The following is a 16,666-nucleotide window of genomic DNA, read 5'->3' as shown; positions in this document are numbered from 1 at the left end:
AATATTATATGATCAATAGGAATAAAAAAATAAAAAGAAATTTATGGAGAGAGAATTAATTTTTAGGGTAAATTACATAGTAGCCCCTCATGTTTGAGGTTTATTATAACCCCATACAACATCTTTTCATTGATCCGTTAAGTGTTGACGTGGTTGCCACATTTGTGCCACGTGGCTGCCAAATGTGTGTCACGTGGCAAAATTTTTTTTTAGAAAAACCTTAATCTTCAACAAAAAAATACCCATCCTCCACATCCTCCTCCGCACCCATCTTCCCATCTCCCCTCCCACCTGAGCCCAACCTGCAACCCAGAAAAAAAAAATACCCATCTTCATCTTCCTCGACCCCCCTTCCCTACAACCCACCCTTTTCTTCTCCCTCCCGTATTCCCCAAACCCACCATGCACCCATCCCCCATCTCCTCCTCCGCACCCACTACCTACAACTTAGAAAAGAAAAAAAAAATCCATATCCCTTTCCCTGCAACCTAGATCTTGTCTTCCCCAATGGGTGTGGATTTAAAGAATGGGGTGTATAAAGGAGGGGAAATGGTGGGTGCGAAGGTGGGTGCAGAGGGTAGGTGCGCGGGTGGGTGCAGAGAAGAACGTGGAGGATGGGTACGGTGGGTTTGGGGAAGATGGGAGGGGGGTCGGGGAAGATGAAGATGGGTTTTTATTTTTTATTGTTTTTTCCCCTTGTTCTTCTTCTTCTGGGTTGCAGGTTGGGTGGGGGAGGGAGGGAGGGAAGACAAAGTGGGGGTTGCGAGGAGGTGCGTTTCAGCTTTTGTTTTGTTTTGTTTTTTATTTTATTTTTATATATTTATTTAGAAGATTCCGGTTAAAAAAAATTAAATTTTTTTTTTAGTCACGTGACACAAATGTGGCAGTCACATTAGTGTTTAACAGATCAATGGATGAAAAATGTAACAGATGTATTATTTTGAAATAAAATAGTACGTGAGATATGAAAGTGAAATATTTTAAAAATGTCGTATGGAGTTTTAATAAATCTCAAATCTGAGAAACTACCATGTAATTTATCATAATTTTTATTTTCTTTGCTTTGACGAAGTCGTTCACGCGCTAAAAAGAGGGTGACCAAAATGGTCTTTGCATGGCAACAAACACACCTCCCTCTGTGTCCGGGAAAGTGCACGTGTCAACAAGTCACTGTAAGCTGGCTCCACAGATTACGTGGCAAACCCCCATTGGCGTATATCATTTGGCGAAGATCCCATCAGAGCCGTCCGTATGATCCGACCGAAGCCGACATACTACCTCTGTCTGACCGTTAAGAGAGAGAACAGAGTCTTACAGAGGAAGAGAGAGGAAGAGAGAGGGAGAGGGGGTCAGCTTTCTCTACAGGTATGTTTTTTTCTCCCAATTTTCCTCTTCAATTTTTCACCTTTTTATTTCCACTATTCAGTATAATTATTATTAAATAATTACTAATTAATTTAGCTAATTACGGTTCCTGTTGCTCGAATTCAATTGCTTTTTCAGTGCTTGAATTTGGTTGATTTAACTATATACAACTGCCATTGGAGCTTCGTGTTTAGGGTTTTAAGTTCGTTTGCGGGTTTTGATTGTTTTTTCTTTGAGGAAATGCTTACACGATTTGAGAGTAGTTGTTTTGGTCAATGGGGTTTTGGAATTTAGAAGCTTTTCGTAATGAGTCACTTGGTTTGGTTTGGTTGACTTCAAATCTCGAGCTTTTACTTGGAAATTTCGGAGCTTTCGCATTGGGGTTTTCGATTTTGTGCCTGTTTAGGTAATCAGTATGTTATCTTTAGTGTGCGTGTGTATTTGTGGTTATTTTTCTGTTTTTAATTCATAAATTTTTTCTAGAAATATGGTTTTTGAAGAAGAAATTATGCATTTTTAGTAGATTTTGGAATCGGCGTTTGAGTTTACTTAGATTTCAACGACATGGTATTGTAAATTTTGAGGTCAAAGGCCATTTTGGATGGATTTTTCTGTTCCTTGATTCGGATATATCATGTTTGGATCATTTCGTAGAATGCATAAATCTGTAAACACAATAATTTTGACTTTTAGATGGTGATTTGAGCAGTGGGGTGCTGAGGAGGCTGTGGCAGTGTCGTGGCGGCATGAAAGCTTTCTGGTTAGTAAGGGAATTTAAATAGCCTTGTTAATGAGCCTTGTTTGTTGGGTTAGTTTACTTGTTTTAAGGATAGCCCAGTGTTTGACTTAGTTAGGTTTCATTTCTTGAAGTTGAGATGAAAAGTATCATCGCAGCTCATTTATATTTGGGAAGGAGGGAAGATTCTCTCTTTTTTCGGATGGGAAGAAGGGAATTTAAACATGCGGGATGTAGTGAATATTGTGCAGCTGTTTAATCATGTTGAGTGGATGGTATCCATCAATGTGATCCCTGATGTTAAAGGGTGTCTTACGTTGTTGTCGTCACACAGGAGAAACAAACTATATATGTGGTTGTATTTGCAAAACTGTAGCATCTTCTTTTGGAAGTTCAGTTTTAGATGGATTTATTGAATATTTTACTTTTTAATGGATGACCTCAGCATCTGATGCAAGAGAATCAGCAGTTGATTACGATATTCTTTTACATTGTTACTGATTGTTGTGGGGAAGATAACTTTGGTAACTAATTAACTCATTTCCCAATTTACTAGGTGAAATCTTGCTTTTCTACTTGTTGATTACCGTGTGTAGTTTATCTGTGTGCAAGTTACTTTATTTGCGTGCTGACGAGCCTTAATTTTTTTCCTCCCCAAACAGATACATTAGCGACAGTTCGACACAATTTTTGGAAAACTTCAAAAAGCTTGGAGCTTAGATTGCTAATCATCAATACTATGAATCTTTGATTAGATACCCCAGACAGAGATACGTGGACCCCACTACAAACTGTATGTTGCTTAATTTCTCTACTGCTTGGTTCCCTTTGTTACGGTTTCTTTTAGATTGGTATCATTTACTTTATTCTTATCTTGATTTTTTTTTTTTTCTGACAGAGAGTTAAGATTGTGGTGCACATCACAAGTACAGATCAAATGCCATCTTTCAAGATGAAGGCTCAATCAAGCATGGGATGTTTACGAGAAAAAAATGGTCTTCGTGTATGTCAAAGGTCAAGTGTGATTTCCAAGAATTCTCATGCTAGGAAATCAGAACATTCAGAAGATTTTGACACTTGTAATAATTGTCAGGAGGGTAAGAAACCAAACATAAAGAAGTTGAAGTTTGTCCTATCATATAGTATTATAGTAAAGACTTCATTATGTATCTTTGTATTGATGTGATCAAGCTATCTCATACTGCCTATCCAGATTTCAACATTTCACGCAAGTTTCTGTGGGTATTAGGAATATGGTAAACTATGATACTAGGTTGCCCTCCTTAGCAAAGTCTGGAAAAAAATGCAGAATTTCAAAGTTTGTGTTAATTTTCCATGAATTTGAGCTCTCTGGCTTTCTAGTTTTGTAATTCCAAACTTTTTAGCAATGGAGGTCTCAATGAAGGACATTGATTCAGTCCATGCACAACTATCTGCATCTAAATTTGTTTGTTTAATTATTAATATTAGAGCTTCTTATTATTCTCATAGTTTCTTCAAGCACACAAGTTTCTACTATAGAAATTGGAAGTGATGAGGCAATTGAACATCAGGAACTTCTGGGTGAACAAACTGGTCAAATTCAGAAGCAGTCATGTGATTCTCCCACTAAAAGAATGGCAAGTATTTATTCTGAAGTTACGGTGTTGTGGGTACCTTTTTTTGAGTTTGTCATTTCACAGTGCATTGCCTTTAATTTCATGAAGTTTGAGTAACCTGTAAATGAAAATTCATTATTCTCATCTTTGTGTTCTTGCTCAAGGTTTTCTAGAATTGCACCTTGTGGGCCTTAAAATTCCTTATAAGCTTGTACACCAACGGTTGTTTATTAATTCCAGGACTCCTGTCAGGCCTGCCCATCAGACATAAAGACAATTTTCTCTCCTGCTTTGGAGTCGAGTGAAGTGAACGGCGAACAAAATAGTGAACCACATGCTGACATTGATGCAGGTATGTCTCAAACTCAGTTGATTGAACGTATAGAGAATCTACTGGGTATTTGTGGTTTTGCCATTCAAACCCCAGCCAACGTTGAATAAAACAACCCCTTCCCAGTTCTTTTTTACAATTAAAAAAGGAACAAATAGGATAGGTATGTGTTAGCCTGGAACCAAGTGGAACCAAGTGTAAAGCTATCCTCAAACTTTATTCAGTATATTAGGTTATTTGACCAATAAAATTCAACCACTTTCGGGTGGTAAACTGGTAAACGTTTTCATTTAAATAATCTAATCTTCCTTGTCATTTAATGTAATGTAATGTTACATGTTCAGATGAGAGATAATATCTAATATGCTAATCTTGTCCTGCCTTTTCAGTGTTAGGAGCTGGTGACAGTGATGATAACGGACGTTCATGTGATAATCGAACTTGTGATGTATCAGATTTCTACATTTCTGACATGATAATATCAAGCTTACCCTTCGACGAGAATGCATTTCATGATGATATAAGTGAAATGAATTGCTTCCAAGACTACAAATCAGCTGAACCAAATATGTTTTTTGATGTGTCTGAGCAATACATGATGTTGCCTTTCCTAGAAGACACAATCAGAAGCAGTAATTTTAATACTAATGATGACAAATCATGTGAAGAAGCCATGATAGATACAAATTGTGCTGAAATGTATTTGGGAATTGGTCAGATGAGCCCCTGCAACCTGGAAACGGTTGTTAACCCTTCTGACTCAAATCAGGCAGAGTCCTTTGATCCACAGTTGTTCATAAAAAACTTACCAGAATTATCAGAGGTGGTATCAAATTATCAACCCAACATATTGCCCGAGGAAGCTTCAAAAAGAAAGTCTGTAACTCTTGTACTTGATTTGGATGGTAAGAATTGCTATACGCATGTGTTTTCATATGGTTATGTGCTATCTTGTCATCATTTAATGTTACATCAGACATATATTTTAGATCATTTAATGTTACATCGGACATATTTTTAGACCAGTTGGTTCATTTTAATTGCTACTTTTGGAAATTTTACTTGTTAAATGTTATCTTAAGACTTAAATGACAAATATTATTTAATTTTCCTAATGAATTTATATTGAAATCATTTAGTTCCCTTAACAAGTTCATCAAAGTTCATTGATCTACGCTCCTGGTAGAGAACCTCGTCCTGAACTCTACATGAAGATGGTATACTAACAAAATGCCTACAAGTCAAAATTGAAAGCCAAAATGTTGAAAATTACTAATGAAGTTGTGGAAAATTTTGTGTTACCCATTTCCGGTCTCAGTGCAACATTTTAGGATTCTATCCATTGTTTAGTTGAAGTTTTGGCACATTCACTCTCTTTATACATAGGTGTGCAAGAAAACCTTATCTCTTAGTATCATACATAATGCTATATATAAAATGTTATATATATATGTTTATAGTTCAGTCTTTTGCTCATAATGACAAACTGTGACCCAGTTCGGTGAACAGTGTTAAAAAAAAAGAAAAGGTTTTCAGTTAATTTTGTCTCAAATGTGTTGACAAGTTGTAAATGCAGTTAATAGTGCTTATATAGGACCTGTGATTGGTTGGTATATGTGTGCCACATATACAATCTGGCCTCTGTCTAGAAAGCAAATCTCTTATTCTTTCAGTTTATACCTTACACGTGAACATGTTCACATGTACGTATGTGAGTGTGTGCTTGCCTGTCCCTGGCCACATTAATACATTCATATGTATATATGTGAGTGCTTGTGTATTTATAATTTAGGCATAGAATAAAGTACACCAAGGCTCAAAGAATGTTATTTTTCCTTTTTCGTTTCTCTATTTGGTTGACTTTTGTCTGATCTTTTGGGAAATATTTAATCAGTCAGAAATACTATTTCCAAATACGATATAAATGATAAGGTACAAATGCGGACCACCATACCAATTATGCCCTTAGCAGGGATAGATCAAGTAGGGTTTCCGCAGATCCAGTCTTCTACTTAGATATTTTTCAGTTTAATCTCAGTGTGATTTTTAGAGTTCATTTGAGAAATGTACGTTGATGATAGGTTGCTGAAATGTAATGTTGCTATGCGTGCAGAAACACTGGTTCATTCTACATTGGAACATCGAGATGACGCAGACTTCACATTTACTGTCTTTTTCAACATGAAAGAGCACACGGTATATGTGAAGCGGAGGCCTCACCTGCAAACTTTCTTGGAGAGAGTTGCAGAAATGTTTGAAGTTGTTATTTTTACTGCCAGCCAAAGCATATATGCAGCGCAGCTTCTTGATATATTGGATCCATGTGCAAAGTTTATATCTCGCCGAGTTTATCGTGAATCATGCATTTTCTTGGATGGCAGTTACACTAAAGATTTGACAGTTTTGGGTGTTGATCTTGCGAAAGTTGCCATAATTGATAATACTCCACAGGTATAGCCCTTGGGCTTTTGTGTTAATTGCTTGGAATTTACTTATTTTTTTATCTGCCTTATTTTTTGCATTATGGGTTGTTCTATTGCTTGAGAACTCACACTTTATTTCAGATTCTATATTATTAGTTTCTTCTTTTGCCTAAATAAAAATTTATGATTCGAAAAGTACTCTTTATGTTTTTGAAGCTGGCAGTTGCAGTGGGTACTAAATAAAAACTGGTCTTATTCCTGGTGAAAAAAAAAAAAAAACCCTAGTCGTACCAAAATATGTGAGTAGGCAAAAAAGAGGAGAGAGATGAAGAAAGGAAGAAAGTGATAATTAGCCTACTATACTTGTACCTGCAAAATAATCATAAAGGCAGAGAGAAAAAGTGAAAAGAATGAACCTTGTTATTACTGAAGAAACTGATTGTTTTACCTTTATTCTCTTTTGACTATTTCAGGTCTTCCGCTTGCAAGTTAATAATGGAATTCCAATAAAGAGTTGGTTTGATGATCCGTCTGATAGTGCTTTGATTTCGTTACTTCCCTTCTTAGAGACCCTGGTTAATGCTGATGATGTTCGTCCTATAATTGCCAAAAAATTCGGTTACAAGGAATAAGAGTCACTTGCCTTCTCACTTGCTTGAATATAGAAGCTCATTGCCCCCTCTCATCCTTTTTAGCAAATATTGGCCTCTAATCTAGATGCTCATCGTTCTTTTTCTTTTAAGCTCATGAGATAAATAGCTATAGAATAAGCTCTTACTTTACCTTTTGTTAGCGTGCTGGTTCTTGTTCCCTTATTTTCTGTGTTTCAGCTGACAACACTGTGGAATGGGTTGTCTGATTTTTGTTCAAAGGTAATTGTAGAGAAAGTCTTATTTATCCTTATTGTATAGTTTTAAGTTTTGCTTATCAGGGTGTACACATGGGAAAATTTATCTATACAATCTTGGTCTTTAATTGGGATGCTCCACTTTCTTTTCACTTGATCTCGTGAGATTTAGTTATGCAATTAAATCTTCTTTTCCTTATTGGCTGTCAGCTCTTCGATCCTGTTTCCTTGTTTTCTTCCTTTCAGCTGACAACACTGCAGAATAGTTTGTTAGTTTTTGTTCCAAGGTAACTGTATGGAATGCCTGTTTTGCTCTTATCAAACAATTTTAAGTTGCTTTCTACAGTATGCATGAACGCTATAATTCTTGAAAACGTGACTTCTTACTGACTTTTGTCGCATATATCACAAAGCTTTTGATACATTGTCTTAAATAAATAACATTAACAATGCAAGTATGCTAGCACTTGAAAGCTGGAACTTTGGGCTTGATCTGGTCATTTTTAACTCTTAATATTTTGTTATACTTTCATTTAATTATAAGATTATGTTTCGTAGAAAAGTAATTAATATATTGTGTAAAAACTCAAAGGTGAGCCTGTGATACTGCATATCTGTGATTCTGTAGTAAATAAACAGTTCATAAAAATTTATACTGAGGAAAAAAAATGGAAGTGCTACAATAATTAACGGCATTGAATACTTTCTGAACTTAAAATTAAGTCATGCTTCTGATGAAATGATTTCTCGTATTATGCTAAAATGGAGTTGAGAACTTTTCTGTAGTTCTGTGAAGGTTTGGCCCTTCTGGATAAGAAACAAGAAACAGGGAGGAACACAAAGAGGAGGACAAACTACTTGTGCATCCTATGTCTACAGGGCATCATGTTCCCAGAAGATTTGTTCGTACGCTTTGATGGACTGACTTTTTCTGGTTTACTATGTTCTAGAAATTAGTTTTTAGTTTCATTTTCTTTTCCTGAAGAGTTTAAATAACCGGAGCTCCATTTCTCAATTAAATCAAAATAGCTTGAAAAGGAAATGTGAGGGGAAGTGATTTGACTATGCATCACATCAAATTAGGTATTGTCAATTTTGTTTTCTGATTAGGAATTCAAACCTTTGAATAATACATCACAGATTGTATGTTTAAGTGAATTATATACTATGATTCAAGATTACTCTCGTAAATATATTTAAGTGAACTATATGTACTGCATGGTGGCATAGGAAGTTCAGGTTAAGTATAGGCATGTTTCTACCCCACGAGGATATGGGGCATGAAATCCAGCATTATGAACTGATTTAGGTCATACTCTTCATTAGATGCTGAACTGACTGACCTCTTAAATGGAAAACCGTCGTGAGGATGCTTGTTTTTTGTGCATACAAAGATAATGCATGAAGTATTGACAGGATCGGCCTCCTGCATAGTTTTCTGCTATCCTGTTGAGAGGGCTGTGCAGATTGTGGAGACAAAAAGGGTTCGAATATCAGAGAGATTAGTTGGGTTTTTAAATTAGCTTGACTAACACTGCTGTTCTTGATCTTCTGCAAATTTAGTCTCTTTGCGCTTTTACAACTTTGCATGCGTTGTCTGCAGGTCACGCGGAGAACACTAACACATTTTCTGGTAATGTAAGTCAGTTGTCGAGTTCTGTTGCTAGTTACTTCTTGATAAGTCTGTAGAGACTTGTATTATAAAAGCATAGAATTTTACTTCAAGTGACGTTTGCAACGGGTGGTTGTGTAATTCCTGTTTAGATAATCGCATTCTTTTTCGTTCGTTGCTTCCCCCTTCATTTGCTTGTTTCATACTTGCCAATGGCTATGATTATCTTGAATATAAATACAAGTATAGCTGCTGCTGGTTGTTTTCTTTTATCGTAACATTATGGTTCGATAAATCTGAGAACACATGCTTCCACGGCCATGAACAAGCAACGGCGAAGCTACGAATTGTGGAATGTTCAGTATGCTGTTCAACTGGCTACCAACATCCTTCTAACATACATCGAAATTTGACAAATTCATGTTTGAAGCTTATTTGCAACGCAAAACCGTGGCTCAATATACAAGGGCCAGCCTCCGCTGGCTGAGAAGAGCTCGTCCCTAGCATTTTCCTTTTCATACAACTTATTCTACGACCTCGTCATTTTTCTTCCAGAGAATTTTTACAAGAAGTGCTACAAAATTGTGGTTTTCGAAACATTTTTTTCGTTTTTGACTCGCTAAGTAGCAAGAAAACACTTGTCATCGCACACTACACATGTTATAATATGGTGTGAACGACATAATCAATAATTCCTTCTACAAATATTGATAAAAAAATTAAATAACGTGTTATAATTTTAGTGGAATCCTCATGTGATGGTGTTCTTGATACACCAAAAAAAGTCTCCTAATTCCCTAAGTAGCCAACACCTACGAGCTAGTCCCTTGTTGCTGATGCTGAATCACCAACACACTGAATTTGCAGCAATAATCCGCCGAGGCAAGCATGTCGCCAATGACCCCAAGTTCAGGGAACTCACTCCATTGCTCAAGACCCAATGTCTGAGGGCTTCTCACATTGTATCTTCTCCCGACTATGTACAGGTCGTATTCATCCTCGTCCATCAACGACCGTATTTTCCTTGTCGTTTGAGTGCTGTCGGCCACGTGTTCTTCTACATAACTCACGTACCCTGTACCATTATGCCTTACTTCCTTCAACATCTCATTGTCCTGCACCACCTCCCATTTGGTGAAACTTTCTTTGTCCTCGGACGCGTCCACTAGCCGAATCACCGTCAGGCTAATGCACGCGTCCCTAACCATGCGTTTTGCGAACATAAGTGCCTCCCAGTCGTCACTCCCTCCGATGAAAACCAATGCAACTCGATACGTTTCTGCAGGTGATACTGAGGAGTTGGTGCATTTTACGTGACCGCGGTTCACAAGAATGCCAACCGAACACGGCGCGGTTTCAAGCACCCGACAATTGAGCTTCCTTGCGGCTTGGTTTTCCGACTCTATAGACCCGTTAGTAACCGACCACTTTCGATGGAACGGCAGGATTATGAGCGATGTGTTTTTGTCCAGCGCGAGGGTGCATACGTCGTCGTACATGTATAGGGGTGGAGATATAGCCGTAAATACATGCACGAAGACTGCTTCTTCATTCTCTTTCATAAACTGAACGAACGAACGGATGATGTTCTCGGAGTACGAATAATTGGAGAGGGCTCTTGTTTGTAAGTTGTGTGAGATTAAGACGGAGGTGGTTCGAGCAACTAGCTCGATGAGGTGAAGAACGTAGAGGCCGATGGGGCTTTCTCGAGTCGGGCACGAGGCATCGATAAGGTTGATGATGGCGGGGGTGTTATCAGCTCTGTTGATGCATGCGAGAATTCGGAGCTCCGAATTGGGTTTGGAATTGAGAAGGGCTTTTCTGTGGTAGCCTGCATATTTTTTCTTAGGATCGTACAAGTACTTCACAAGAGGTGGCACGACAATTGCACTCAATAAAACTGTGAACATCATATGGTTAAAGACCCCAGAAACTATAACCTGCGCATAACAAAAGAAAACCATGGAGAACATGAATGTGTTAGAGGTCGGGTTCTACTTCTATTAGAGAGATTGTTAGCAATAAAAAAATTATAGTGTGCCATAACAATACAACATGGTATAATGAACCTAATCAAATTCTGACAAGAGTTTGTTATAATTAATATTTTTGTAGCATTTTGTTGTAATATTGAGGTCAAAATATGAATGCGCATTTGAATTTTACTATTATTAAAGATGTGGTCAGTAATATAGAAAAATCAGTTTGCGACAACAATTACACATAGTCTAATAAATCTATTCAGACTAAACAAGTATTATTTATAGTTTATATCTTGATTCCTAACCCCATATTCACATGTCACTTAATATGATAGAGTTGATGTAAAAATTTACGTACCCAAGTGTCTTTTGCGATGGTGTATGCAGCTATCTCGACAACGCCTTTGCTGGTCATTATGAGAGCCAGTGCCACTGCATGCCTCAAAGGCATCTTGCAACACAAAGGAGTCACCATAGAGGCTGCAAATTTGCTCAAGAAAATCACAAAAGTAACAATGGCGGTGCCTAATACCACCCTTCTATGAGCCGGAGGCATTTCTAAGGATACAGTAACCCTCATCAAGGACGTGGTCACAAAAACTGGCATGAAAACCCTATTGACCATAAAGTCAAGCTTTTTGACCAAAGTAGCTCCTAGTGGGGGCCCATCTGGCACTGCGAACCCTAAGATCAAAGGCCCGATCACGATCGGGAGCTCACACCAGTGGGAAAACAATCCAGATCCCAAAAATGCCAGCAGGATGAAGAAAATGTATGAATCCTTAACAGGGCTGCCTTCAGGGGTTCTTTTCACAATCCAAAACATTATTGGACGGAAAACACAGAAAACAGATAAAGTATAGATTATCATCACCCCAATGTCCCTCATGCCCCTCCATGCATCGTTCTGTAAGACTTTCACCAACGTCGCAACAGTAGTTAGGGCAATGCTAAAGAAATCACAGACGAGTGCCGAAGATAATGCGAGCCGGCCAAGTTCGGTATTTAGGATCTTGAGCTCGGTGAGGAGGCAAGCAATGACGGTAGACGGAGCCTGAATATGCATTGCTGTTACGAAAATAAGCTGCACGACTTCGTCCGCGTTTAAGGACCACTCCCAGGTGAGGAAGAGCAGCGTTAAGAAGCCGGCTATTAGAGGCACCACCAAGGTTAACACGCCGTTGTAGATAGCCTTTTTTCCGATTTTTGATACTAATCCCAAGTCTATTTTGACTCCGATCAAGAAGCTGAAGAGTGTGAATCCAAACAGTGATATTACGTTGAGTACTTCCTGATTAGTAAAAGGAAATATGGGATTCTCTTGTTCAGGACGAAAATGTTGGATCACTCTGTCAAGTCCTGCATCACCAAGGAGTATTCCAGCCTGTATGGTTCAACCAAAATAGAGAAAATATGTGTCCGTTAATTGTTCAAATATTGTCACCGCTATTGTAAATATAATTACCAAAACTGTTATTCTTACTACCTAGTTGTACCATCTCTTTAATAGAGATAAAACTCACATACGTTCGCGAGCTCTACCTCTATTAGAGATATAGTACAAATAAAGGTACAAATAAGTTGTAAGTGTAGCACCACTCATAATTCACTCATGAGTTAATTAATGAAGAAAAAAAAAACCCACGGTTTCTAGGTAAATAAACTCAAATAAATTTGGTGTGACCATTTTAGTTTTGTCAATCGCTATATATTAAACTTGGCACCAAAAACTTGTCCGACGAATATAACCTTGCCCTATGACTTTGTTCCTTCTTGTAAAGATTTTGAATAAACCCTAAATGTTGACTAGTTTTGTCCTACAACTGAAAATTTTGTCGACAAAATGTGGTTTGTCGTGAAAGATTTTGTAGGGCAGCCCTATTTTCTGGTAGCGGGAGAGGGAGTTTGTTTTTGTGGGATTTGTGACAGTAGGGCGATCGGCTAGCTGTCTCATATCTCACACAAAACAAAATTCCGTTCCTGAATCCACCTGTTTGTTACTATTATTTTATTTCTAATAATTAAAGCCTAAATAAGTGACCGCGTAAGACAATTCGGACATTCCCATGGACGACTATCAACTATAATGTACTGCATTATGTGAGATCGATATATCTATGATTATTTAACCTAGACCGACCATAGAGATGAAACCAAAAAATAAAAATAAAATAAAAAAACTTGAATGCATGGGAACTAAAGGCACATGATAAATGTAGAACGTACGTACCACAAGTTGAGCGGCAAGCACTGGGAGGCCAAACATATTGAGAAACAAATGGGTGAGTTGGGTGACGATGTAGATGAGAGTCATTTCAAATTCCAGAACTGGGAGGGTGTAGTTCTGCAACGGAAACGAGAAATGCAGGAGCGATGCATTAACACTCACCCGACTAGTTTGTGATGCATTCCATATGCCTATTGAATTAACACGAGGCGGAAATACCGTGCATATTGTTACAGGATGAGGAATCACATTATTCATTTTTTCTTGGTATGAATTTTCGCCACTGCTCTACTAGAAGACCAAGAAGATGAGATTCGAACTTGAAACCTCTTCCAAACCCAAAAAGAATGTCGTAGCACCAAACTAAGAGCTAGTCTATATATGGTATTTACATGTACGTGCAACAGTAATAGTTGGAATGGGCGGTCTGTGTTAGCTAGGTTTAGCAAGAAAGCTGTCATGAACAAGTTTTTTAACAGAATAACAGTCACCACCGCTTTTGACGGTCTGTAACTTTTCTAGAAGTGCTTTGGGATATCAAAAAGGTTAATTCTGTTATTGATAAGACATATAAGTTACAAATGGTTTCACCAAGGAGGTTTCCCGCTCAGGTTGCTGCGACTAAGAATGGACGGTCTGTGTTAGCTGGAAGAGTTGGGATTCATGTCCAACTGATAATTCATTGTATTTTCTTGTATTTTTTTCAGTTTTGTAAAATTCTAATTCGAGTAAGTTTCCTTAATTTATGTAATACCCGTCTATAAATACAATGACCTAAACTCACTCAGAATTAACCGAGTTGAGCATCAGCAACTCTTTAGCTTTCAAACTCTTATGCTTGAATATTTCTGTTATATGGTATCCATGAGCAAATCAGTCTCACGACAAAACAAACAATTTTTTTTCTTCAGCAATGGCCTCCTCAGACTCCTCCTCCTCTCCAACCCTACCCATCCCCACTCTCCCTAATGTCTCCAATTTTCTGACGATCAAGCTTGATCGTACAAATTACCCACTTTGGCAAGCACAAATGCTCCCCTTGCTTCGCAGCAGGAACCTTGTTCCCATCGTCGATGGCACCAGTCAATGCCCTCCCGCATTTCTTAAGGACAGTGATGGCAATATTACTTGACACCGTCAATCTGGCCTTTGAGGCCTGGATTCAGCAGGACGCCATGCCTCAAAGGCATCCTACTGAATCCAGGCCTCAAGGCTGGATTGACGGTGTCAGTAATATTGACGTCACTGTTCTTAAAAAATGCGGCAGGGCACTGGCTGGTGCCATCGACGATGGGAACAAGGCTGATCGTCAGAAAATTGGAGACATTAGGGAGAGGGGGGATGGGTAGGGTTGGAGAGGAGGAGGAGTCTGAGGAGGCCATTGCTGAGAAAAAAAAATTTGCCATCCTGCTGAATCCAGGCCTCAAAGGCCGGTTTGACGGTATCAAGTAATATTGCCATCACTGTGCTTAAGAAATGCGGGAGGGCATTGACTGGTGCCATCGACGATGGGAACAAGCTTCCTGTTGCGAAGAAGGGGCAACATTTATGCTTGCCAAAGTGTGTGATTTGTACGATCAAACTTGATCGTCAGAAAATTGGAGACACTAGGGAGAGTGGGGATGGGTAGGGTTGGAGAGGAGGAGGAGTCTGAGGAGGCCATTTCTGAGAAAAAAATTATTTGTTTTGTCCTATCCTATGTTATAATATGCACACGACTATCCACCATTTTTGGCTTGATTTGTATGTAAATTTTCTCATAGTTATTTTTCAATGAAATGTGAGATTAAATTTAGGAAATTTTAACGAAAAGCTTCCGGTACTGTTTATTTTAACAAAAAATCATATTTTTACACTAAAAAGTTAATCCTGATACTATTTACTTTAACCTTTATTTTATCCTTATCGTTAAAACTCAAAATTTTCAAGTATTTTTCATTAATTTTCCTTTAAATTTATCAGTTTATACCATGTTAAGAGGAAAAGGTTCAAGACAACCATGAAGAGAAAAAACATAAAATCCACCAAAGGAATCATATTGCACAATATTTAGATGCGTCTCACTTTCCACCGAGTTGAAATTAGTGAATCCTCGTTGTTTTCGTGTTATAATTGAAACTGTAATAGATCACGATCTCAAGATTATCTCTGGTAAAAAATTAAATTAAATTAAATTAAATTAGAAATCATTTAGTTATTTATATGTATCACACAAGTGCACAACTTATTATTGTTAAAGCTTAAATTTGGTGAGGCTAACAAAGACTAGTATAGTCGTGTAGTTGGTCCTTTTTGGCCTCGATATCAGAATGATAAGAACTGAACAACATTATTTAAGTGGTTCACCCCTTAAAACTGGGCTTCATCCACTTTTTCTCTCAATTAGTCCGACCCGTTATAGGGAGTACCCATCCTCCTTAAATAGGCCCTCACTGAGCCCCAAATCTTTAGACTCGAGTCTTCCACCATCTTTGTATTTAATGCGCCAAATATGTAGGCCTGACCTACTAGCTGCCATTATGTTCTTTAATTGACACGTGGCAACTAAGTGACATCTATTTAGGTCCACTTGTATGTTTTCTTGGGCAACGCGTACCGAGTGCCTTGCTGGACCTGGAATTGGTGAGAATCCACACTTGAGCACTTAATATGTCAGTCTTTAGTCCCTTTATGGGCTTATGTTCTTTCTAATAGTCATCACGTGACCTGGAGTTGATGTCTGAGTAGGCTTGTCTCTGATACTTTTTGTTATAAAGTTGTCAGTACACCAACTCGTTCCGGGTAGTTGGAAAGTACTTTATGAGGAAGCGCTCGGTTTCGTTGCTTGCAAACAAACCAAACCGTCGAGCGATCATTCGTAGTGCTCCATGGTCTTCCTTTGAGCCTTTAGGAGTGGAAAAAGACCATGCGTTAACAATTATGAGAATTAATTTTTTTAGCCAAAATGTCATAAGAATCCCAATTGTTACCAAAATTGTTAATTTTTTCGATACATATTGATGCCTAAACATGTTAACACAATCACATCAATTAAAATTATCATATTGAAGTAAATCAAATGAATCTATAATACAAACTGTTTCATCACTTAATCAGATTAAACAAACCACAAAAACCTAATCTCAACCTCAAAGTTAAAAGCAAGGAAGACGACCATATGATAAGAACACACCTAAACATTACACGTACTAAAAGTATCTGCAACAAAATTAGCTTAACGAAGAATAAAAACATTTTTCATTCATTTGATTTCGATTCAAGCCAAAAAATTGTAATTTCACATCCAGCTAAAGAAATTTTTTCAAGTGGCAAGTATTCAACATAAATTTTACGTATCATAAAATAAGGGAAAGTACACAAAAATTCTATCATTTTTGTTTTCTCGTATCCTGACATATGAAGTACTGTTTCAAACTTGTTATTTTTGAAAATATCTCTCATCCTACCTGTGTATGATGTGACCTAGAACCGTAAACCCCGCACGTGTACGGTCGCCGTGGATCCAAATTATTTGCCGCGAAATAGTGAACTACACTAGTGTTTGT

At 37.8% G+C, this 16,666-nt stretch overlaps 2 protein-coding genes across 7 annotated transcripts; one reads left to right on the top strand and one right to left on the bottom strand.

Moving 5' to 3' along the window:
- Positions 1–1,278: 1,278 nt before the first annotated feature.
- Positions 1,279–7,434, top strand: LOC126622169 (uncharacterized). 6 transcript variants are annotated; one of them, XM_050290838.1, is made up of 9 exons: positions 1,279–1,365; positions 2,075–2,125; positions 2,764–2,894; positions 3,000–3,198; positions 3,593–3,720; positions 3,952–4,051; positions 4,420–4,935; positions 6,144–6,481; positions 6,927–7,434. In XM_050290838.1, the coding sequence occupies exons 4-9, from the start codon at positions 3,039–3,041 to the stop codon at positions 7,083–7,085; spliced, it is 1,401 nt and encodes a 466-aa protein (XP_050146795.1). In that variant the 5' UTR covers positions 1,279–1,365; positions 2,075–2,125; positions 2,764–2,894; positions 3,000–3,038; the 3' UTR covers positions 7,086–7,434. The 6 variants fall into 6 exon arrangements, with proteins under 6 accessions (XP_050146795.1, XP_050146792.1, XP_050146794.1 ...); XM_050290835.1 differs by having other exon boundaries at positions 3,940–4,051; XM_050290836.1 differs by lacking the exon at positions 1,279–1,365 and adding an exon at positions 1,438–1,771 and having other exon boundaries at positions 3,940–4,051.
- A 2,087-nt stretch (positions 7,435–9,521) lies between these two features.
- LOC126622921 (cation/H(+) antiporter 4-like) lies at positions 9,522–13,379 on the bottom strand. Its single transcript, XM_050291600.1, has 4 exons — positions 13,284–13,379; positions 13,125–13,238; positions 11,253–12,278; positions 9,522–10,852 (listed from the first exon to the last, which is right to left on the bottom strand). The coding sequence occupies exons 1-4, from the start codon at positions 13,377–13,379 to the stop codon at positions 9,725–9,727; spliced, it is 2,364 nt and encodes a 787-aa protein (XP_050147557.1). The 3' UTR covers positions 9,522–9,724.
- Between the last annotated feature and the right edge of the window lie 3,287 nt (positions 13,380–16,666).

This window comes from Malus sylvestris, chromosome 5, assembly GCF_916048215.2.
Source record: "Malus sylvestris chromosome 5, drMalSylv7.2, whole genome shotgun sequence".
Taxonomy (NCBI): domain Eukaryota; kingdom Viridiplantae; phylum Streptophyta; class Magnoliopsida; order Rosales; family Rosaceae; genus Malus; species Malus sylvestris.
The sequence above is the reverse complement of the archived record's forward strand: the minus strand, read 5'-3'. Positions and strand labels throughout refer to the sequence as shown.

Excerpts from the sequence above, each read along its gene's own strand:
- LOC126622169 (XM_050290835.1), top strand. The coding sequence starts at position 3,039 with ATGCCATCTTTCAAGATGAAGGCTCAATCAAGCATGGGATGTTTACGA. Across the intron at positions 3,721-3,939 it reads ATTCTCCCACTAAAAGAATG|GACTCCTGTCAGGCCTGCCC; the intron begins GCAAGTATTTAT and ends TATTAATTCCAG. Across the intron at positions 6,482-6,926 it reads TAATTGATAATACTCCACAG|GTCTTCCGCTTGCAAGTTAA; the intron begins GTATAGCCCTTG and ends TGACTATTTCAG.
- LOC126622921 (XM_050291600.1), bottom strand. The coding sequence starts at position 13,379 with ATGAATAATGTGATTCCTCATCCTGTAACAATATGCACGGTATTTCCG. Across the intron at positions 12,279-13,124 it reads TGCTTGCCGCTCAACTTGTG|GCTGGAATACTCCTTGGTGA; the intron begins GTACGTACGTTC and ends TGAACCATACAG. Across the intron at positions 10,853-11,252 it reads CCATCGCAAAAGACACTTGG|GTTATAGTTTCTGGGGTCTT; the intron begins GTACGTAAATTT and ends TGTTATGCGCAG.